Here is a 23896-nt window from a genome sequence, read left to right on the forward strand (position 1 = left end):
CCATATAAAATTGCTATTTTGATGTATAACAATGACAAAATGCAATCAGGAGACCTAAGTTTTCTGTATATGTATATGTATATGTGTGTACACACACACATTCTGACCTTAAGCACTTAATGCTTGTTGATTTACTTTCTGAGAGTGTTCAAGTGGTTTAGAAAATTGCCCTAAAATAAAGAAGTTCACCACTTCTTTATGTGGTGTATGTGGTGTATGTGGAATCCATCAGGGGGGGAAAGTAGAGTAGGATTGGAAGAAGAGAAAGTTGTAAAGAAGCTTGGAATAATTACTGTAGGTTACTTTGGCTAATGATACTATGTAGTTAGTGTGAGGGTGCAAACAGCTCTGCAAATAAATGACTTGAGAAGTTCTAATTAAAATGTTTTATCTTTTAACATTTAAATAAAATATCCCGCCGTCATTACATCATAATATCTTAGAAATTACAGGGAGAAAAATAGGTCTCAAAGGTTTCAGAATGCCAGTCTTTTTTAATTAGGGAAGAAGGTCTCACTTTTTAGTTTTTTCCAGTTTTCTGATAACTTGACAGCACCTAGAAATTATTAAAATAAACAGGGAAGAAAGAAAGCCAGAGGGCCTTGCTATTACAGCAAGTAACCTTGGATTTTTCCTGTTTCTCTTGTAATAGCCCATGCAACTAAGTAGGACAGTCCCTTAAGCATTTATATGGACTTCAAAGCTCCTTTGGGCTCACGACAAGGATTCAAAGAGTGCTTATACTATCAAAGAAGCCTTTGTTCTCCAGAAGAACCGTGTAAAAGCATACTACATGTTTCAGTTGATTACCTTTCAGCTTAGAAGGCACTTTCCAGAAACCATCAACTCAACTCAATTATTTTATGGATCAAACCAAGTACCACGTGTTTCTCAGTTATGCCCCCTTATAGTAAACACCCCAGATAATCTCCATCCTGTATTTGCCAAAGTTCCATGTATTTTTTTCTTTCCTTTTATTTCACTTTTATGTTATTAGGAAGATGAATTTTGCACTGCTAGAAACACTTTTTCTAAAGAGAGCATCCAAAATCTTTTAATTAGGCCATGATGTCATTAATATAAGTATACAGGAATGTGCTGCAGTAGGTAGAGATTAAGTCACATCACTCTAAAGGGTTGTGTGTATTGATGTCATTGTCACATTTCTTGTTATTATGTTAAAATTACCAAATCTCAAGACAGTTGAGAAAGAAGAGACAGTTGAGAAAGAAACAAGAAAGTTGAAAAAATCCAGGTTGTTCCATTTTCAGAATACAAATTTTAGAATATAATTTTTTAAATGCCCAGAAGTTCGGTTGGCTTAATTCAATAAAATTTGTAAGGGATATCTATGTTTGTAAAAAACAATCTCACACCCTGCATACCATCAGCTCCCGCTACCTACCCCCTTCTCTTTTGAATGTTGTTGAAAACAAAGTGATTCTCAGAAACAGAATTTGCATTCCAGGCTCTGGGCCAGGGAGAATTTAAATAGATGAGTTATACATTTTTGAAAATGGGGTTTTATACTAGAAACTGTGGGACCCTCCAAGTCCAATTAAATAAACAGCACAGCTCATGATAAAGAGTCTGCAAAGAGCATATAGGGACTTTGCTTTTTTAAAAAATAATGAATTTACTTTGGATCATTATTTGTGAAGCAAATAGCAGCTGTGACATGGAGGCTTTCACTCTGTGCATGTATATATTGCAGTCACTTAAGAGTTACTAGGCTCATCAATCAGTCCTCTGTTTCCTTCTGACGAGTCACCTAGCAACATGCATTGTGTACCACAGAATGAGTACGGTTAACGTGAGCTAATCCCAAATCAGCTTGCTGCAGAATGTCCGCCTTATAGGCAAAGTCAAACTGTTTTCGTTCAAACTAGAGGCCATGAGTGATGACTTTATTACTCTGATGAAGGTTTGTTTATTCAGTCCTAAGCTATATCTCTCATGCAAGAAATCATGCCAGTGAAGCAGGCCAGATCCAAAATGAGTCTCGTGCTTTGTCACCACTAATAAGGCACTTTCGTTTGTTTGGTAGTTAAAATGGCACTAAAATCAGACTCTTTGCGTTTAATGTACATTTGAAGTTAATAAAACTATCCCTTAGCAAGAGCAAACCTTTAAAAGTTCTTGCAAAGATTCATTGTTGTGATTGTGCAAAAGTCTTAGAGGTTGAATGCGTGCCCAGAGAGCCAAATGGCTGAATGGCTGTCAGCGGTATAATAGGAAAATCACTGAACTGGTCATCAGGACATCTAGCTTTGTTAGATCTGCTACAAATTTCTGACCTTGGACAAGTGACTTCCCCAGTCAGGGCAAGGCGTACGAGTCTCTCCTCGTCCGTAAGTGAGTTTTCCCACTCTGTTCCTAGGATTCTCTTGAGGAGCTAATGAATAAGGCTGAGGAAAGTGAGGAGCAGCTTCTACTTGAATAACTAGAATTCTAGTCACTCAGTGTTTCAAAGTTTTTTCATGATATTTTGTTCAGGGGAAAAAAAATGAGAGAAGGGCTTGAGCAGTAAAAAGCCTTTGAAAATCACAATCCAGCCTAATCTTCGGCACTGGAGTGTGTGGTGTTAAAAGGAAGATTATTTCTGTAACTTGGAGTCTGGTGTCTACCTGGACCAGCCAGCTCTTCTCCTAGTAATGGTTGACATCACAGTGTTATTTTAGAGCTTTCATTTGGACACTGTGCTCAATATTTATCGGAACTGAGCATCCCTCTTCAAACCCTCCCTGTGAAAATTATTCAACTGCAAGCCACTTCTTTTTTTTAATGAAAGAAGCAGAAAATAACCCTTTCAACAAATGAGGTCTACCCTCTATATTTCATTTTGATCCTTTAAATGTAAAAAAAAATAATACCTCTTCCCATCTCATAAGGAAAATAAACTATAATTTAATGTTCATAATGATTACTTAAAGTAGATCAAGAGGTGATTGTCGAGAAAATACAGAGAGAAGCGTCCTTGACTCACTGTAGCCAGTACATCTGCCTCTTACTCTCTTCCCATACCAGATTGAGCTGTCTGTCCTCTGTGTGGCTTTTGAGAATAACTCTAGTGCATTCTGGGTGATATAGAGCAGCTTTGTGTTCATCACTTCATCCTCACCTGGCTGTGAAACCCTTGACAAAATTATTTTAATAATGCTAATAAATTTGTGACATGACTTTTCCTTTCAATTCTATACTTAGTTATGAATCCATGAATCATATTAAGATGTAATTCACATAAAGCTTTTTTAATCACTTTGGAATCAATATGCAATTTTGCTAAAATAGTACACGTCCTCTTTTATGGTCCTCTAACCGACACTCATCGATTGTTACACACTGATATGAAAGTTACCTGCAAAATATGTATTTAATATGAAATGTTTGAAACAAAAGTTTGAGAAAATAACTCAAAAAAATGCAATTGGTATTAGCCTTACTTTCTCAATATTCAATATGACGTTCTCTTCTAAATAGAAAAATGAACAACTGTACAAAGAGAACTAAATTTTAAGTATCCTTTCATCAGGTTTCCCTGGGTTTGCTGCAGCTTTCTTTTATTGAAATAATAAATTTTAGACAGTGTTTATGGAAACAAGTGCACATGGACATGTGGAAAAGACCAACAATTTGAACACACCAGTATTAACAGTTATACAGAGTTTATAAATTATAGTAAAGGAGTATATTCTACATTAGAGGAAATATGTGTCTAACTGAGTTGTCATCTGATTTTCATGAACTAGACATTAATGCAACCTAACAAAACTGCCCACCTGCACTTTCTATTAAAAATCTAATATTTTAGAGGATCTTTTCCAATCTATATGTATATTCCAGGCATAGATAGTAACTGAAGGGAAACAGAAAACTATTTTGCTCTTTTTTTCTTATTAAACTTGACTTTTAATCAACCACATAAATTAATTTAATACCTTACCTCTTTTGAGCTCTGAGAGTGGTGTCACTGAGTAGCTGACTTTAGTTTCCAGAGAACTTTCACTTACTCAAACCCCAAGATTTTCGTTCTGTTTAAATATTTTGGATGCAGCCCTATCGCAAAGGCATTGGACATTTGCCATAAAACACTGGATTCTGAACATAATTTAAGGTTTTATCAATAACTCAAGTTGTAATTATGAACATTAATGATTTTATTTTAAAATAGTCACAAAATTAAGACTTGCTGATGTGTAGAAGGCTACATATTTCCCAGAAATTGCTATTTATTTTGAGTATTTTTTCAGTTTTTCGTAATTTTTGGTCACATTCTTAGCAGTCAGGTAGCCAGATCACTTCTTATTTGTGTTAATGTAATTGTTTGTTATTCTTTTCTATTTTTCTATCTTTCTTTTACTTTTTAATCTTTCTTATATTTTCTTTTCAATCTGTGCATTTAGAATATAGATAATTGCTCTTCAGGAAGCTGTATCAAGAAAATTATATTTCTAGAATTAATAGTAAATAGGCCTCCTATAATTGAAGTGCAAGTTCAACACGTAGGCAAATTCACTATTATTATTCATTGTTCTAACTTCTAATATAAAATAATTGCAAAGGGAAAATTAACTCTGGATATTAACTTGAAGAAGATTACATTATTTTTGCCTGGAATCTTGGTGATACCCATTTTGCTATTTCAAAGACTTTTTGTCTTCTTTCATGTTCCCTATAATAGTCTGTTTAGGTAATATGTGTCATAACTGAATTCCAAACTGAATAATAATAATAGAAAAGCGAGTTTAGTTTGGTAGTAAAAGTACAGTGATGGTAGACAGTGAGATTATGAAAGAAAGGATAGTTGGTTGTCTTTGTCTATTTATTTGAGAATAGAATAGTTGTCCATGAGACTAACAAAAATCAATGACAATGTGAGAAAATATCCATTCTCTATAGACTAATTCTTAGAGCTAATTAATAAGTTAAAAAATCCATCAATGATAGACAACTAAAGGCTAGAATAAAATAAGTTTAAATAATACCATGTTGATCCAATTTGTAATCAGTTTTTCCCAAAGCCTCTATTAGAATATATGCTTATAGAGCTTCCTATATTGAAAATGCCTCTGTCCATTATCTTAGGTTCCAAATTTGAAAGATTTTCTTACATTTATAGTTTCATAATATAACTTCACTCAAAAGACAAGGTTTAAGATAATAGGAAACTTGAGCTTCTACATCCCTTAACCACTATATATTCCCCTTGATTTTAGAGCAGTGATTCTTAAACCATACTGTGCCCCAAAATCCCCAATGGAACTTGTTTTAAAAGTAGGTTTATAGGATTTCCCCTAGATATTATGATTCAGTTGGCCTGATAGAGCTCAGAAATTTGCATTTTAAATAAGCGCCCCTGTGATTCAAATTCATGTGAACTCCAGTTTTCATCTAGAGTTGGAAATTATTGGTAAGTAGAAAGTGCACACAGTAATCAACTGCAGATAATATATCCTCTTTAATACATTAACCTCTGTTACCATCTGAACCATACTCACTGTTTATAAAGCATCCAGAAAATGTTACCAATATTTTATTCACAGGAGTAATAAACATTTAAAATAATATTTAATGTAATAAAGCAAATATCTGGAATGGGTAGCTAACCAGATTTCTTAATTATAGATTATATGGGGAAATTTTATTGTGTTGCTTATTTTTCTACTTTGAGTAAATTAATTATTTTTCTGTAAACCAAATCACAAATGTCCATTTTCTTCTTCCATGTGCACTTAAAATATTTCTCTGTTTAACTTTAGAGCAACCATCTAAACCTGAAATTGTAAGCAAAGCCCCATTTCTTGAGACAGACCAGCTTAAGAAGGTAAGAACTTGTTTTTGATTGGTTGCCTTTCCTTAGCCTATTGTTGAATGCCTTTTCTTGTCCTCAGATGCCAGGACAAATAAGATAGACTTTGCTCTGTGGAGTTGACAGTGTTCCAGGTACCAGTCAGAAAGCCCGCACAAGGTAGAAAGGAGGCGTAGAGGGAGGCATGGTTGTTTCTGCAGGTGGGGAGAAGGAGATGCGAGTTTCTTTGTAAAAAGCGTCGGTCTTTCCTGTCTGAGTGAGCGAGTGTTTAATGAGGCCATGGTAGACGCGTGCATCTTCTGCACACCACAGACAGGAAGGGCTCCCCACCAATATGAGATAACACCGTGTGAAAGGAAGTGGCGCGGTTGGGAAACATTATTTGCAGAGCTGGAATTTTGGGTGCTCAGCCAGTGGGCAAGAGAGTCCAGTAAGAGGTGAATCTCGAGAGTTAAGAGAGGCTGGTTATGACAAACCTTCTATCATGTATAATGTTTGGTCTCTATCTTACTGATAAACCATTGAAAAGTTGAAGAAAAGGGGTAAGATCAGATTTGTGCAATCATATTAGCGGAGATTTGAAGGAAGGGCAAAACTGGAGTTCCATATGTGAGCATATCACTTGATTCATAATCTCACTTTCACTAATTAAAATAGCCCAAATTTCTTTTATTGAAGGAAAAAGCAAGTTCAAAATTCTTTGAATCAGATTAACGTTGACTGCATAATATTATTTGATAAACACTAAATATTAAAAACTGGAGTAGGAAATGACAACCTATTCCATTTCCAGTATTCTTGCCTGGAGAATCCCATGGACAGAGGAGCCTAGCGGGCTACAGTCCACAGGGTTGCAAAGAATTGTACGTGGCTGAGCATGCACATGCATGCACAGACACACACACATAATAAAAACACATGTGAAGTACAGTGGTAAGGATTACAGTTCATGGTAAGTATATGTCATCTGAAATGTAGCATGAAGCTGGAGAGGCAGCCTCGTTTTAACACCGTTAATGACTCTTTCAAATGCAGATTTGTCAACCATGGTAATAGCCAACGTTAATACAGTTATGTTATTTAGTTAATGTTAAAAATGAATACTGTCAAAATGAATTGGGTAATGCTTTTAAATGAATGTGATTTTATTAATGGTGGCAGCATCTACTGCACATTTTAAAATGGGCAAGACTATAATTTTAAACACAAGACATTGTTTTTATGTAAGAGTGCATTCATTCAGTCCTTAGTTGGGACTTATAAAATGAATGGGTCAGGAAATCATTGGAGGAACTCTGCATCCCTTGAGGAGTCTGGGGCTTTCAAATGGACAACCCCTGATGAAACCAAGGTTGTAATATTTCCTCTCTATATTGCAGTTGGGTGAGTGCGTTTCAAAAGACAGTTATCCAGATGGCAACATCACGTGGTACAGGCATGGAAAAGTTCTGCAGCCTCTTGAAGGAGGTGGGTAAGAAGTGGGCAATAAATCCAGGTGACCTGTTTTGCCTTTCTCTTGTCGAAGCATTCTTTAGACTATCCTGAGTCTAAATGCATTGCCCTCTTTTGATTTATGACTCTATATTCTTTGTTACTTAAGTATCCATTAAATCAGTAAGGGATTTTTTAAAACTTCATTTTAGACCTTGTGCAGAAGAATCAAGAGCAGAGAAAATTATTTCTGTATATGGCATGTTCTAGAAGTTAATTAAAGTGAGTGGGAGATAAAATTCCCAGGATTCTATTTCTGTCCATGTCTCTGATTCATGCTTTTGAAAAGACATCTACCTCACTACATGTCAATTTTCCCTCCTGTTAAATGCAGTAAGAAGGACAAAACCACTTCTCAAAGTTGCTATGACAGTTAATTAAGGGCTGTGATTTTCCGATGAAAGATCCTACCATTAGTGTTCTTTATTTTCTTCAGCGGTGGTCATAATTTTTAGAAAGCAAATGGACCCAGTAACTCAGCTCTATACCATGACTTCATCCCTGGAGTACAAGACATCCAAGGCTGACATACAAATGCCATTCACCTGCTCTGTGACATATTATGGACCATCTGGCCAGAAAACAGTTTACTCTGAACAAGCAGTTTTTGATATTTACTGTAAGTAACTCAACACAATTATACAATTTTAATGTATTAGAAAAAATGTTCCAATGTTATTTTAAGTCCCAATTCAAAAGCTCTTTGGAATCTATTTCCAAACTCCCATCCCTATTCCACAGTACCCAAGTAATATCTTCCTCTTTGCAAGACCTATAGAATAAATGCTCACCCATCTTATGATAGCTTTCAGCCTCTACTTTGTTATTTATAATCATCTCCTCTGTATTCTCTAACCTAGTCTGATTTCTTCTGTTAATTCTCCACCCTGGCACATAGTCATGGACTTTGTAGGAGTTCAAAATGCCACCTGATGGTTTTCTGAATGAATGACAGATGAATAGAGACTTATGACTGATTGGTTTTCTAGATATGGAATTTCCATTTTAATAAAGAGAAATATTTTAATAGTGCAATCAATTGCATACGTTAGATAGAATGTTGAATTCCAAGGTATTTTGTTTAACTTTACACCACAGATTTTAAAACCTGGAATATTAGACTACAAAGGAACTTTCTTGATCATCTGATCTAAGTCCATTATTTTATTTAACAGCAAAATGAGACCCAGAGACTGCCCTAAATTAGCTTTAGCAACTGGATTAGAATCCTTTTCTCCAATGCTGTGTTCCTTCCTGTAAGATGGAAGTCAAGATAATATGATTTAGAGCAAAGATGCTGGCAATCCAGTTTCATTGCTGTTGGTTACTATGCATTTCTAGAAAAGAAGCTTAACTACTTTGTTTTCATATTTTGAAATAGGACAAATATAATACTTAACTCATGGTGGTGTTATAGAGATTCAGTGAAATTAAAAATCTAAAATAGCACAACATGTAGCACATTAAATGCTTGTTAGTAAGTACTATTATCATTTTTACCTAATAAGCATATAGACAAGATATATTTCAGGGAATGATACAGAATATTTTACTATTTTTAATGAATTAGAAATTCCCATAATACTGTCATATGTTGTAGAATAACCTAATACTTCTACAACTATTTGAGAGAAAGGATAGAAATGCCCATTAAACCTTCAAAGAGTTTTATCTCAGCTACATTTCTATTTGGGTTCCATAAAGTGCAGAATCTTATGTAAAGAGCAAAACTGAAATTCCACTTGCTCTAACCATCATGAGATGTTTTGCCTTAAACTTTGTAAACAAGTTTCAACTTGATTTAAAGGCAAGGATTGAGAGGATTTCATCATGTACAGCTTATCTAAAATCAAACTATTATTTCTGTATGTGGAAGCAGAACTCTATTCAGAGATATTCAATTGGAAATAAACTATCTTGGTGTAAGCACAGAAGTACAAGATAGGAGAGAACATCAAGATGAGTGAAAAGGATTGGAAAATTGGCTTAGGAAGGACAGAATATATGTGAATATCAGGCATGGGGAAATAGATGGGCAGAAAACTCCTTGGATGAATAAGAAGGAAATGATTTTACTGTGGCTGGCTGTGTGGAGCACATTTGGCAGAGCTTTTGAGAAGGCACAGTGTATGCAGTGCTGGCCTTCAAAGCGAAGACCCCAAAGTGTTTAAGACATCATCCTGACATTCAAGGGGTTTCTCCAATAGAGAAGATAGATGCATCGGAAGGAAATTATCAGTGCAAGGTTGCAACGGTAAGTGCCGCAAGACTCAGTGAATGAGTCCTGAAAGTTCAGGGTCCAAGAGCAGTGATCCCCAGACATCAGTGTGCATCAGAATCCCTGAAGGACTTGCTAGAATACAGACTACTGGACCTGGCTTTCGAGTTTCTCACCCAGTAGGCATGAGACCCTGGTTTGATTCCTGCCTCAGGAAGATCCACCGGAGAAGGGATAGGCTACCCGTGCCAGTATTCATGGGCTTCCTTGGTGGCTTAGCTGGTACTGCAATGCAGGAGACCTAGGTTTGATCCCTTGGTTGGGAAGATCCCCTGGAGACAGGAACGGCTACTCACTCCAGTATTCTGGCCTGGAGAACTCCATGCACTGTATAGTCCATGGGGTCTCAAAGAGTTGGATACGACTGAGCGATTTTCATTGCTCCAGGATGACTTAAGAGAAGAGAAGGAGGAGCTAAATGAAAAGTACAGAAGTATACATTCAAGAAAAAGAAACGTGATCAATTCATCTGGAAAGTTTTATAGAACCTACCTCTTTCATCTGTGTATATCTGATTCACAGTACACCTCTTTCATCTGTGTGTATCTAGTTGTGCCTTTTGACACTGCCTAAGATTATGCCACCATTCCTCATTGCTGGTATTTTTGTAACAGCTTCAAAAATAGTTTTCCTGTCTATTCACCCGAAACTGCCCTGCAAGCTGCTGCCAGACATATCTTTCTAAAACACGAATGTGAACATGTTACTCCTGTGAACATGTTACTCCTGTGATGAAAACTCTTCAGCAACTCCCCAGATCTCTCAGGGTGATCTTTACATTCTCAACTTCAAAATGCCTTGAGTCTCCTATAGCCGTGGTCCTTTCCTTTTACAACCTTCACCACTTCACTGCCTTCTCTAATCTGTTCTATTTTCCAGATTCCTCCTGTAGAATACTGTGTACATTCCTATTCATATGCTGTCATGCTATCATCTTTATTATCCAGCAAACATCTTATTTTTCAAAACCTAGCTCTGGGGCCAACTCCTACCAGAAGCTTCCTCATCTGGTGAATCTATAAGCTACCAGTGATTGCTATGCTTATGCGTCTTAGGCAGTTTTAATGTTGTTACAGTCTTAATTTATAAATTTGACATCATCATAAATAAACTGAGAGTTCACTTAGGGCAGGGAATTGCTGTTTTCAACTTTGTAACTCCAGCACTTTGTACTTGAACTAAACAAGTATTAACCAAATGAATGAACATAAGATAAATGGAGAAATGAGAAAAAGAAAAATTGGGTAGACCCTTTTGGTTATTATGTAGGGGTATTTATGGAGTAGTGAGATATATGATTCTTACCCAAAGTAAGTTCAAAGCAGTTATGGATACCAGATTAAGAAATTTTTATTTCAATATTTGCTTTTTGGGAATGCATGCTGCTGCTGCCGCTGCTAAGTCACTTCAGTCGTGTCCGACTCTGTGCGACCCCATAGACGGCAGCCCACCAGGCTCCACTGTCCCTGGGATTCTCCAGGCAAGAACACTAGAGTGGGTTGCCATTTCCTTCTCCAATGCTTGAAAGGAAAAAGTGAAAATGAAGTCGCTCAGCCATGTCCAACTCTTAGCGACCCCATGGACTGCAGCCTACCAGGCTCCTCCGTCCATGGGATTTTCCAGGCAAGAGCACTGGAGTGGGGTGCCATTGCCTTCTCCGGGAATGCATGAAGACTTTTAAATATCATTGTAATAGTCAAAGCACTATTTCCAAAACTGATTTAGAGAAAGTATGTATAAAGATGTAGAAAAGAGAAAGGCTTACAGTGAGGAACTAAATGACGTTTAGTGGCAATGTTTCAGATGTAGATTAAGTAGAGCCTTTACAAGGAAAGTGTTGGGAGAACAGAAGGGAAGAATCAAATGCAGAATATAAGGATTAGTCATTAAGATTGGGTGACTGAGTGGATAAGAGAGGGCAAAGGAGAAAGCCGGAGTAACTGGCAGGCTGATGATTTACTAATAGAGTAAAATTCAAAGTCAAAGGGAGAGCATGAGATCATTAATTTTGTTGGATGCACATTAGCGGGCATCCAGAAAGCCACTGTTAGAACTCCAATGTGTTACATTAACCCCCTGATCTCAGTCTAGATCTTCAACTCTCCCATACAGAGCAGAGCCTATTGAAGAAGGGATCCAGAGAAGCAGGGTTAAAATAAAGCAGAAAGTCAGATCGATTATGATTCCTAGCTGTTCTGGTGTCAGCTTTGGTCAGAGACGTGCTGCAGTGATGTGAGACAGACCAAACCAGGCAGAGAAGGGCCATGTGAATGAGTGAGGGAGGCCTAGAGGTGGAAGGCCAGCGGGGGACAAACTTTATTTACTTTCCCACTGTACTGAGAACTGGTCAGGGAACTACCTCAGGCAAATTCAGAAAAATGAAAAAGTATATTAAGTCAATTACTCTTTAGCCTCAGAACCTTCTGGGCAAATATTCAGAAATGCCCAAGCATGAAAAAAAGTCAGAGGCAATCTATAACAACCCTTCTGGGTTTCTTTTTTTTTTTTTTTTCCTGCCTTTAATCTTAGCAAGACAAGTAAATGATTGCAAGAGATAGAAGAAAAAACAGCTTTAAAGTCTACCACTTATTCATCTCACTTTATTAGCTAATAGCAAAGTAAGTCTTCATAGATGGATTATTTTTAGTGCTGCCAGTTTGGAAATATAGACACATGCCTCAGTAGTTATTAAGCCTTGTGGAAAAGACTCTCTAAAATAAACCTTTACATTATATGATTTCAAAATTCACTGTTCATTGTATTACCAGCTACATAACAAGTGAATATATTAGAAAGTGGGTCATTTATAACTGCCAGCACGGCCTCCTTTGATTTCTTGTTGGGTAGATATGGTCCACTGTGCATCCAGCTTTTAATTCCTTTAGCATTCTACTGTTGAGCAGTAGCCTTGACCAAAGAATACCCTTTAGCCCTATTTTCTCCTTAAAAATGACCAAAATGGAATTTAAAGTTGCATCTTGGCTCCAATGAACAGAAAAGAATTACAAAATATTCACAGTTCTGTTGATTGTATCTTATTCAGGGTCTCCCTCTGTTCATGGGATTCATCTTTCTGAAAGCAAATCTGCTCTCCTGCATACCAAAAATCTTCCTGGTATTATTTGGCTTATGTCCCTTTTTATCTAACATAAGATATTATTGTGTAATATGAGTGTGAGGGTGCCTGATAATTTTAGCTCCTTTTCTAGCAATCTTTCCAAACTGTAAGATATGTGTAATATAGTTAAATGCCCTTATAATGAGATTATACAATGAGATTGTTCCTACTGGTCTTTTACACATAAAATAATTATGGTCATTCCTATTTCAGGTAAAGGCATTTTGCTAAGAAGAAATTGATTTTTATGTAACAGAGCTTCTTTGTAGTTTGCTCTAACCAAGATTAGTACTTGTTATAGCAAGTAGCTATTAACTTCAGTCCTTCTATAAAAAGATACATTTAAGTAATTACCATTACTAGCTTCTTGAGAAAATTGTGTATAATTTAGTCACATTTTATGTACAAAGTAATTTGGTGCTTGATGAAATGGTTAACTTGTGTTTGTGACTCTTGCAGATCCTACAGAGCAGGTGACAATCCAAGTGCTGCCATCAAAAAATGCCATCAAAGAAGGGGACAATATCACTCTTAAATGCCTGGGAAATGGTAACCCTCCTCCTGAGGAGTTTTTGTTTTACTTGCCAGTAAGTGATTCAGGATTTTTACTTGAGCTAGACTGCTATCATTCTGTCCTGTTGTTTGGCAGTTGGCTGACATTAAGAATTGTATGTTCTTGGGCCGCTTAAGTGAGAAAGGATGTTATTCTTGGAGACAACGGAAACCTGTGGAATGTCCTTTAAAAGTTTTTTGGCATATGCCGGTGCCTTTGCCTTTTTTTATTCAGTGTTAAGTGGAATCAGAGACAAAGAGGAGAAGAGCTGATCATAGAAAACCATCATGGTTGAAACTCAAAGTTTCATCATCCAAATAAACTGTAAGAATCTGCTCTTCTTAAGCAGACAAACATAAAACGTAGAATGATAATAGCAAATGGTTTGCTGTGGATTCTAAATCCACACAGAGGGTGTTCCTCAACATGTCCCTGAATTCCCAATACAGGGACACTTGTGTTGCCATTATATTTAGCTTGATAGAGGAAAGCAATGGGCTATATCTTGCCATCATACATGGTCATGAAAGGCCACTTTCTTAACTTTTATCAGTATTGGAACGGAAAGAAGTGAAGTCTAGAGGATAATTTGGCTGTGTTCTGGATGTCCTAGTGTTGTGGAGGCAGACTAGATGAGAGCTACTCCTGAGGACACTTGCTGGTTCTCCCACAGCCTTCTCAGGTTTGTGTTTGACAGAACACTCCTTTGGGAGAAGCCGTATGCAGCTCTTACTGCAGGGGTCTGTTCATAATGCCACCCGCTGCATTGTTCAGTAATGCCTTAGACTGTCAACCACTGATTACTCAGAAGACCAGTATAAGTGATTTCTTTTTACTTTAAGGAGCTTCCCTGGTGGCTCAGATGAAAAGAGTCTACGTGCAATGCAGGAGACCCAGGTTCAATTCCTGGGTCAAGATCCCCTGGAGAAGGGAATATCAACCCACTCTAGTATTCTTCAGGCAGAGGACCCTGATAGCCTACAGTCCATGGGATCTCAAAGAGTTGGACACAACAGAGAGACTAAACACTTTTCACTTTCACTTTTATACCTAAATGTTGACAGAAGATTCTATGTATGCTAATAAATTGACATAGTGTTTTTGTCTGATATGCAAATGAAAATTTGAAACTAATTACATTTCTACCTTGATTTTCAGGGATTACAGAGCCAAATTTGTGTCTTAGTTTTATGAGTCACTATGTCTTTTGTTAATATATACTCCTAATACTCAAAATATATTTTTTAATTCTTAGTTCCTGGTTCTTTTTTCTTTTAAAAATTTCTTTTCTCCTCTCTTCCTTCCTTCCTTCCTCCTTCCCTCCCCTTCTACCTCTCTTCCTTCCTTCCTTTTCTCCCTCCTTGCTTTCTTTCTTTAATTTGAATATATGTTATATTTTCTTTTAAGCTCCCTCAAGTCTTTCTGTCAAATTAAGAGATAAATGTAAAAATAAAATATTGGCTATTTTTTAAATTTTATTTTAACACAAGCCATAATGTCAAAATATATGCCATCAATACAATGTAAATTACCTTCTCAATTTCCTTAGAATCAAATTATCAATTATTTTCCCAGGATTCAGATCATACAAAATCTAATATCATTTTTCCAATCAAAGAAACATATTCCTTTTTTTTCTTATCTGAGAAAAATGTCATTTTTATCAACAAATACAACTGTTCTTATTGTAGCTACCAAGTATAATCATCTGACGTTTTTGCCTCTATCAAAAGGGACAGCCTGAAGGAATTAGAAGTTCAAATACTTACACACTGACAGATGTGAAACGCAATGCAACAGGAGACTATAAATGCTCCCTGGTAGACAAAAAAAGCATGATTGCTTCAGCAGCCATCACAGTTCACTGTAAGTCAATTTATTCTTCTTTACTAACTTCACTTGAAAGGCCTTTTCTCATAGTCTTAACTCTGCTGTCTTTTCAAATAAATTGCACTCTATTTTTCTTAAATAATGTGATTTCAACAGATGTACTAGAGACCATCAGAGTGAACCCAAATTTAGTCCTGCCATTAGAGTGGTAACATCCGCATATCTGATGTTACCCTTTGCCCTACAGTATTAAATTTGCCCTCCAGTATTAAAATCTTGAACGGATCTAATAATTGTAACTGTTGGGAGTGATAAACCTCTGTCTTCTATCTAAATGTCTCCAATTTGTGGTATTAACAAAATATTCATGTGCATCTTTTCTGTAATATTCTTTGGCATTGCTCTCTTTGGGATTGGAATGAAAACTGACCTTTTCCAGTCCTGTGGCCACTACTGAGCTTTCCAAATTTGCTGACATGTTGAGTGCAGCACTTTAATAGCATTATCTTTTAAGATTTGAAATAGCTCAGCTGGAATTCCATCGCCTTCAGTAGCTTTGTTTGTAACAATGCTTCATAAGGTCCACTTGACTTCACACTTCAGGATGTTTGGCTCTAGGTGAATGATACCACACCATTGTGGTTATCCCAGTCATTAAGAACTTTTTTGTATAGTTCTTATGTGTAAGTTCAAACTACCACACAACTGTGCTTATTTCAAATGATTCTGCTCAGTATCCTTCAAGAAAGGCATCAGCAGTGTGTGAACTGAGAACTTACAGGTTTACAAGCTGATCTTAGAAAAGGCAGAGGTACCAGAGATCAAGTTGCCAGCATTCGTTGGATCATAGAGAAAGCAAGGGAATTCCAGAAAAAGCATCTACTTCTGCTTCACTGACTATGCTAAAGCCTTTGACTGTGTAGATCACAACAAACTGTGAAAAATTCTTAAAGAGCTGGGAATACCAGACAACTTTACCTGCCTGCTGAGAAACCTGTATGCAGGTCAAGAAGCAACACTTAGACCTGGACATAAAACAATGAACTGGTTCCCAATTGGGAAAGGAATACATCAAGGCTGTATGTTGTCACCCTGCTTATTTAACTTATATGCAGAGTACATCATGCAAAAGGCTGCACTGGGTGAATCACAAGCTAGAATCAAGATTGCTGGGAGAAGTATCAACAACCTCAGATACACAGATGTTACCACCCTAATGGCAGAAAGTGAAGAAGAACTAAAGAGCCTCTTGATGAAAGTGAAAGAGGAGAGCGAAAAAGCTGGCTTAAAACTCAACATTCAAAAAATGAAAATCATGGCACCCACTCCTATCACTTCATGGCAACTAGATGGGGAAACAATGGAAACAGTGACAGACTTTATTTCTTGGACTACAAATCACCTCAGATGGTGACTGCAGCCATGAAATTAAAAGATGCTGGCTCCTTGGAAGAAAAGCTTTGACAAACCTAGACAGCCTACTTAAAAGCAGAAACGTTACTTTGCAGACAAAGGTCTGTATAGTCAAAGCTATAGTTTTTCAGTAGTCATATACAGATGTGAGAGTTGGACCATAAAAATGGCTGAGTGCTGAAGAATTGAGTCTTTTGAATTGGGGTGCTTAAGAAGACTCTTGAGAGTCCCTTGGACTGCAAGGAGATCCAATCAGTCAAACCTAAAAGAAATCAACCAATGAATATTCATTGGAAGGACCAATGCTGAAGCTGAAGTTGCGACACTTTGGCCACCTGATGCGAAGATCCAACTCACTGGAAAAGACCCTGATGCTGGGAAAGATTGAAAGCAAAAGAAGAAGGGGGCAGCAGAGCATGAGATGTTTAGATAGCATCACAACTCAATGGACATGAATCTGAGCAAACTCTGGGAGATAGTGAAGGACAGGGGAGCCTAGCATGCTGTAGTCCATGGAGTCGCAAAAAGTCAGATACAACTTATCAACTAAACAATAACAACAACACATACACCTTAAAATAACAAATTGTTTTATATTTTAAGAAAATATTAGAGTATTCTTGAAGTTTAAAAGGTTTTCATTTGGCCTATAAAAGTATAGATTAAGTATCTTTTAATTTACAGAGTACTCTTAATCCCTCAACCCAAGCAACACAAAGTTGAATAGACTCAACTTTGGAGGAGGAGGTGGATACCACCAAGAGTTTTTTAATGGTCTCTGTACAGAAGGACAGAAATTTTCTGGAAACATAACTTCAAAATCACCCTAAACATACTTTTTAACTCTCTTTTATACTCCAGGTGCTCCCAAAGTTACATTTATTCCAGTAGATTGAAAATAATAAATATATATAGAAAATAGACCTTTATTTCAATTCTTTTTTTTTTTTTTGTAATTCCTGACTGTCTGTATTACTGATGTACCCAGTGCGTTGTAGAAATGGGAAACCAATTTGAACTTCTCCCTGGTGACACTAGAATTCACAGCGTTCTTTGGGCAAATGTCAGTTTTGCTTGGAGACATAGATCAAAATTTTTAATAAGTCCTTTGTACCCAACAACACTTCTGGCTGTGATCCATTACAGTAAGGTTTCTCTAGACATGATTCATTACAATCCCATTCATTATGAGTGTTTCTTTGTTTCAAAATGGAAAGAGATGTTGGAAACTGTTCTGAGAAAATGTTTCTAAATCTTTCACTTTACCCATAATGCTTGGGAAACATGTAGGAGAGGAGTTAAAACTCTGACGGAGATGTAAGGCAGTACTCTGGGGAACAGAGTAACCAGACGGTTGCCTTTGAGTGTCTCATGTTGGGCGCACACCCTGGAGGGCACTGTGGTGACAGTTGAATATTAAGATTCACAACCAAGCGACTTCTCTGTTTGTTCATTTTCGTGTTGAACAGATCAGAGTGTGTCTGGCATCAGGGGCAAGTTAGAGAGAAAGCAGCAACTTCTCACGATAACAGCTGTGCTACTTCTTCTCTGAGAACTATTCTGTCCTGGGATCATTTATCCAGTTTGCTCCATAGGGAAAAAGAAATGAAGTGAGGGAATATAACCAGTAGATACAATTGCCTGTGGAATAACTTTCTGTAATCATTGCTCATGAGATCTTTGGACCAATAACCAATAATCCAGTGCTTAGAGATGGTACAGTGTGGTTATGTCTAAGAAATACTAGCTACTCAGAACCCTAAAGAAAGAGAACTCTCATTTTATCACCTGGATATCAGGCAGAAAAGGAGAGAGAGCAGAAGGATTAGGCAAAAGGCTTGGCTGCAGCTCATGATAACTCAGTGGTCAGCTGTGGTTAAAAAAAAAAAAAGCATGCAACAGTTTAATTGAATTTCAGTGCAATTTAATTAGATTTGATTTAAATACATTTAGGTTTTGAAAGGTAGGCTTTAACACTGGGCTTTAAAGCCTATATTGCTCTTTAAAAGCTAAAGTAGTGAAGAAAGTGAAAGTCGCTCAGTCCTGTCGACTCTTTGGTACCCCATAGACTATCCAGTCCATGGAATTCTCCAGGCTAGAATACTGGAGTGGGTAGCCATTCCCTTCTCCAGGGGATCTTCCCAACCCAGGATGGAACCCAGGTCTCCTGCATTGCAGGCAGATTCTTTACCAGCTGAGCCACCAGGGAAGCCCAAGAGTACTAGAGTGGATAGCTAGAGTGGATATACCGGAGTGGATAGGCAAGAATACTAGAGTGGATAGCCTATCCCTTCTCCAGCGGATCTTCCTGACCCAGGAGTTGAACCGGGTCTCCTGCATTGCAGGTGGATTCTTTACCAGCTGAGCTACCAACATTGCAAGTAAATAAATATTTTACTATAAATTACATGAAATGAACCCTGGAGAAGGAAATGGCAAGCCACTCCAGTATTCTTGCCTGGAAAATCCCATAGACAGAGGAGCCTGAAGGGCTACAGTCTATGGGGTCGCAAAGAGTCAGATACACCTGAGCGATTAACACTTTCACATGAAATGAAAACATAAAAATCCTATTTTAGCCTACTTATCCTAAATTTTTTCCAAAAAAGCAAGATTTGTTTTCTTCTCATAGACGACTAAAGGGAGTGGATAGAGAAGTGCCCACCAGCACTTGCACGTGACAGCAGAACAGAGCTCTCATCAGGCTTTCAGTTCACAGACTCATAGTTGCTGAAGTACTAGTCCTCTGCCGATTCATTCACACGTAGATTCTTCATCTGAGCTTTCAAAGTCCATCATCGTTCTTTAAAATAACTTCTTCTGTCTTCTCTCTGGCAAGTTATCTGTCCAACTAATAAAAGCTTTAACTCGACCTGAATTGAATTTTCATCTAAATGTAACTCAACAAAACAGTCTGAGGAAACTCCACTTTTCTATGTGATAATGTATATTTTTATATTAATGAGAAACTGAGACACATGCTTCTTCACTTCATTCAGCAAGAGTTTTTGAAGGCCTACAATGTGTCAGGCACTGTGGATACACAGTGACAACTCAGGGCATGGTCCCTACCCTCATGATGCCTATAACCTAGTAGGTGAAACAAGTATTAAAAATAATGTTGCAAACAATCAACAAATTGTGAGTATAACATGAAAAACCAACGGGAAGGACAAGGTGCAATGGCAAATCCCCACTGCCATGGGATAGAGTCCCAACTCAGTATGGCAGTCTCCAAGGTGGTGCTAGTGGTAAAGAACATGCCTGCCAGTGCAGGAGACTTAAGAGACATGGGTTCAGTCCCTGGGTAGGGAAGATTCCCTGGAGGAGGGCATGGCCACCCACTCCAGTACTCTGGCCTGGAGAATCCCATGGACACAGGAGGAACCTGGCTGGGTACAGTCCATAGTGTAGCACAGAGTTGAACACAACTGAAGCAACTTAGCACACACACACACAGTAACTCTAATAATGTCTAATAAGCTTTGTCATCTCTGAATGTTGATTGAACTAATGAATGAATACATCTAAATCACCAAATGAAATGGACTTCCCTGGTGGCTCAGATGGTAAAGAATCCACCTGCAATGCAGGAGACCCGAGTTCAATCCCTGGGTAGGGAAGAACCCTTGGAGAAGGGAATGGCTACCCAGTCCATAATTCTTGCCTGGAGAATTCCAAAGACAGAGCAGCCCGGCAGGTTACAGTCCATGGGGTTGCAAAGACTAGCACTTTCACTTCACTTAGTATGGCAGGCATAGTCCTTCATAAGTGAAGTGAGTGAAGTCGCTCAGTTGTATCCGACTCTTTGCGACCCCATGGACTGTAGCCTACCAGGTTCCTCCATCTATGGGATTTTCCAGGCAAGAACACTGGAGTGGGTTGCCATTTCGTTCTCCAGGCTAGCCTAAATTACTTGTATAGGTTTATCTTCCATGTGTTTTAACCATTGATACCATTTTACTCACCACTGTGAAATCCACCACCCTCTCTCACCTCTTTGCCTTTGCTTATGTGGCAGAAATTTTACCAACATTTCCACTTATCAAAGTCCTTCTCAACCATCAGGGGCCACAAACAGATATCACCTCCCATACAAAGCCTTCATTATTGCCTTGAAACCCATCTTGGTTCTGTTCTCCGCCCTCCTGTAAGTCTCTGCTTGTACCTCTGTCTGTAGCCTTTACTCTAGTTTTTCAGCAAATATTTCCTGAGCTCCTAATCTATAGCACATTTACCACCAAGTGCTGATCTCGTGCTGCTGTGTAGTATCGTCACATACTTGAGTGCATATTACCTCTACCTCAGATTGTGAATTGTAAGCTCATTATTCATCTCAGTATCTCCTGTCAGTGCTTGGAACCTAGTACAATAAAGGTTCTATTGAACTGGATTTTCCTCATACAAATCATACTATGACAGTAGTTTTTTATAGAAATGACTTTCCATCTGAAAGATTATACTTCCGTAGATGTGTTTATGCTGTGTTTTTTAAAAGTGGTATCTGCTGACAGTGTACCTAACAATAGGCCTTATTTAAAATTTCAACTGGGGAGAACAAGATGGTGGAGGAGTAGGTGGTCGTGGAGTACATCTCTCTCCACGGATACATCAGGAATACACCTTCAGACACAGGAGTGCATGCAGAACACCAGCTGAGAGCAGACAGGAGTGCCTGACCAGTGGAAAAGAATATATAAAGCCACGCCAAGCTCAGTAGGATGAAGGAACTAGGGGAAAAAACAGGAGTGTTAGTAGGAGTGGACTTGCCCTTCTTGGGTGGGGGAACTGAAGCAATCGTCCGATCCCTACATCAAGGCAATTATCTGAGTCAGAGGAGAAACATTTAATGCTGGGAGGGAAACAGCTGATCTGTGGTAGCCTAAATGGAATGAGAATCAGACAGTCCTTGCTGCAGCCATACATACCCCGGACATATCCCCAAACATACCCCATACATATCCAGGAACGCTGGTCCCCTGGAAAGCTCAATGGCTGGGAGCTGGGGTTTAGAGATTGTGGAGCAATCCCAGAGCAAGGGATGCTGTTGACTGTGGAGAGACAGATCAAGGGGATGTGGGGGAGGAGATCGTGGTGGGAAATGCCTGTGGAGGAAAGCCAGGCAGCCATGGAAGCAAGGCGATACTGCTGAGTCACGCATAGGGGGTGGAGCCATCACCATAGCCTCTCTCCCCAGGGCCAGCATCAGCAGCTGAACAATAGAGAGGCTGGCCCATCAAATGCCTGATCCACTGAACTACAGAGTAGGACCCAATCCAGGGTGCCCTTTTAAGTACCTGAGACACCAATCTACAGAGTAGGAGCCCCAGTCAGAGGGCTCCTCCATGTTCCTGACGGCTGAACAACGGAGAAGGACCCCAGGCAATGGAACTCACTAAATGCCTGAATGGGTGGAGCTGCAGAAAAAGGCCAAAGAGGCCTTCTGATCGCCAGCTACAAGAAGCTTGAGAAAAGACCCTGATAGGGCCACAACCCCTGCAGCGGAGGCAGTCCTTGCACACTTGGCGCTGCCAGGGTCCCCTCAAGGCAAACAGCTGCCCCACCTTCACACTCAACTCTGACTGGGACAGAGCTGCCACAGGCAAAAAAGTCTTTCATCTATGCGCGCAGGGTCACTTCGGTCCTGTCCGAATCTTTGCAACCCTGTAGACTGTGGCTTCTCTGTCAAGGAGGGGGATTCTCCAGGAAAGAATACTGAAGCATATTGGCCAATATTGCTTGCCACACCCCTCTAGAGCACTATATTTCCTGCTGCCCTAGCTGCCAACTCCCCTGGGTACCTGGTGCGGCAGCCTCAGGAGCAAACCTCAGTGGACAACCCACACGCAGAGGTGGAAATAAAACCACAATTGAAACACAGGGGCAGTGTGGCTAAGGAAGACCCCAAACCTTCCCACCAGCTGTGCAAGCTGCAGATTAAATCCACAGGGTCAACTAGGCAGAGCCTCTGTCTGTGGACTATATAAAAGGTCTTTGAGAGCTCCCACAAAAGAAAACGCACTAGTTCTGATAGCTGTGGGCATTGGAGGCAAGAACACAGAGGAGCAGGACCAAGTTAGAGTCTGAGCTGCCCCCACGGCAGGTCCAGAGGTCAGCGCAGTGTTGGAGGGCATCCCGGGGAGGGGAGGGGGACTGTGACTCCCAGCGAGGGTGAGGACCCTGACAGCAGTGAGTCAAGAAAAACACTTATTATTCTTATGTTTAGACTTGTTCTGTAGAATCTTTTGGATTTTTTTTCTTTCTGTTTTCCTTTTTTGAACCCACTCTGTTGTAGTTGTGATTTTTATTGGCACTATGAAATCCAATTAAGCTTTTGAGCTCTTTTTTTTTTCTCAATCATATATTTTTATTGTTATAAACCTCTGCCTCTATGTTGGGCTTTTGCCGTTCTGTGGAGTTTTCTTTTTTTTTTTTTTTTTTTTCTCTTTATTTTTAATTTTTTAAAAATATTATTATTTTTCTACATTTATTCCTTTGCTTGCTTTTCCTACTGTTATTTTTTCCCTTGCAGTTAATCTTTAACATATGTAAATCTTCTTTATCTACATCTATTTAACTTTGCATATCTATTTTTTCTTTCTTTTCTTTCTCTCCTATCTGCTCAACATATTTGTTAATTTTATTTTCATTGCTTTATTCCCCAATTGGCACCTTGCTTTAGTTTTGTTTTCCAGTTTGTGCTTTAGTTAGTTTTGTTCTGGTAGATATAATTTTTGATTTCCTTTGTTTTCTGGGTCAATCGACTGTACTTTATCTTTGTTGGACTGTTTTTATTTTGCTTATAGGTGTATATGTATATGTATATATTCATTCATACTTTTTATTGTTGTTATAAACCTCTGCATCTACATTGGGCTTTTGAAGTTTGGTGGAGTTTTCCTTTGTTTTTTTTTTTTTTTTCTTTTTTCTTCTGTTTTTTTTCTTTTCTCCTTTTAATAATTTAAATTTTTAATTTTTTAAACCTATTATATTTTCTCTACATTTATTCCTTTCTTTGCCTTTCCTACTGTTCTTTTCCCCTTGCAGTTAATCTTTAATAAATATAAATCTTCCTCATTTACCTCAGTTTAGCTTTGCATATCTATTCTTTCTTTCTTTTCTTTCTTTCCTCTCAACATATTTGTTAGTTTTGTTTTCATAGCTTTATAACTCATTTGGCACCTTGCTTTAGTTTTTTTTTTTTTTTTTTGACTTTGTGCTTTAGTTAGCTTAGTTCTTAACTGGTAAATATAATTTTTTATACCCTTTGTTTTCTGGGTCAATCGACTGTACTTTATTTTTGTTGGACAGTTTTGACTTTGCTCATGGGTGTATATATTCCATTATCTTAATTATTATTTGCCTGATTTTGTAACTGCCATTTGTCTTGGGTTCATCTTTGGC

General features: G+C 38.2%; 1 protein-coding gene across 3 annotated transcripts in view; it reads left to right on the plus strand.

Moving 5' to 3' along the window:
- ALCAM (activated leukocyte cell adhesion molecule) overlaps nucleotides 1-23896 on the plus strand; it is a 214884-nt gene that overhangs the window by 156995 nt on the left and 33993 nt on the right. For all 3 annotated transcript variants that reach the window (XM_043892845.1, XM_043892846.1, XM_043892847.1), the window contains exons 4-8: nucleotides 5760-5824; nucleotides 7189-7276; nucleotides 7737-7919; nucleotides 13156-13283; nucleotides 14983-15115. In XM_043892845.1, coding sequence (XP_043748780.1) covers nucleotides 5760-5824; nucleotides 7189-7276; nucleotides 7737-7919; nucleotides 13156-13283; nucleotides 14983-15115 — 597 coding nt within the window. The remainder of the gene's footprint in view (nucleotides 1-5759; nucleotides 5825-7188; nucleotides 7277-7736; nucleotides 7920-13155; nucleotides 13284-14982; nucleotides 15116-23896) is intronic.

This window comes from Cervus elaphus, chromosome 31 (genome assembly GCF_910594005.1).
Source record: "Cervus elaphus chromosome 31, mCerEla1.1, whole genome shotgun sequence".
NCBI lineage: Eukaryota > Metazoa > Chordata > Mammalia > Artiodactyla > Cervidae > Cervus > Cervus elaphus.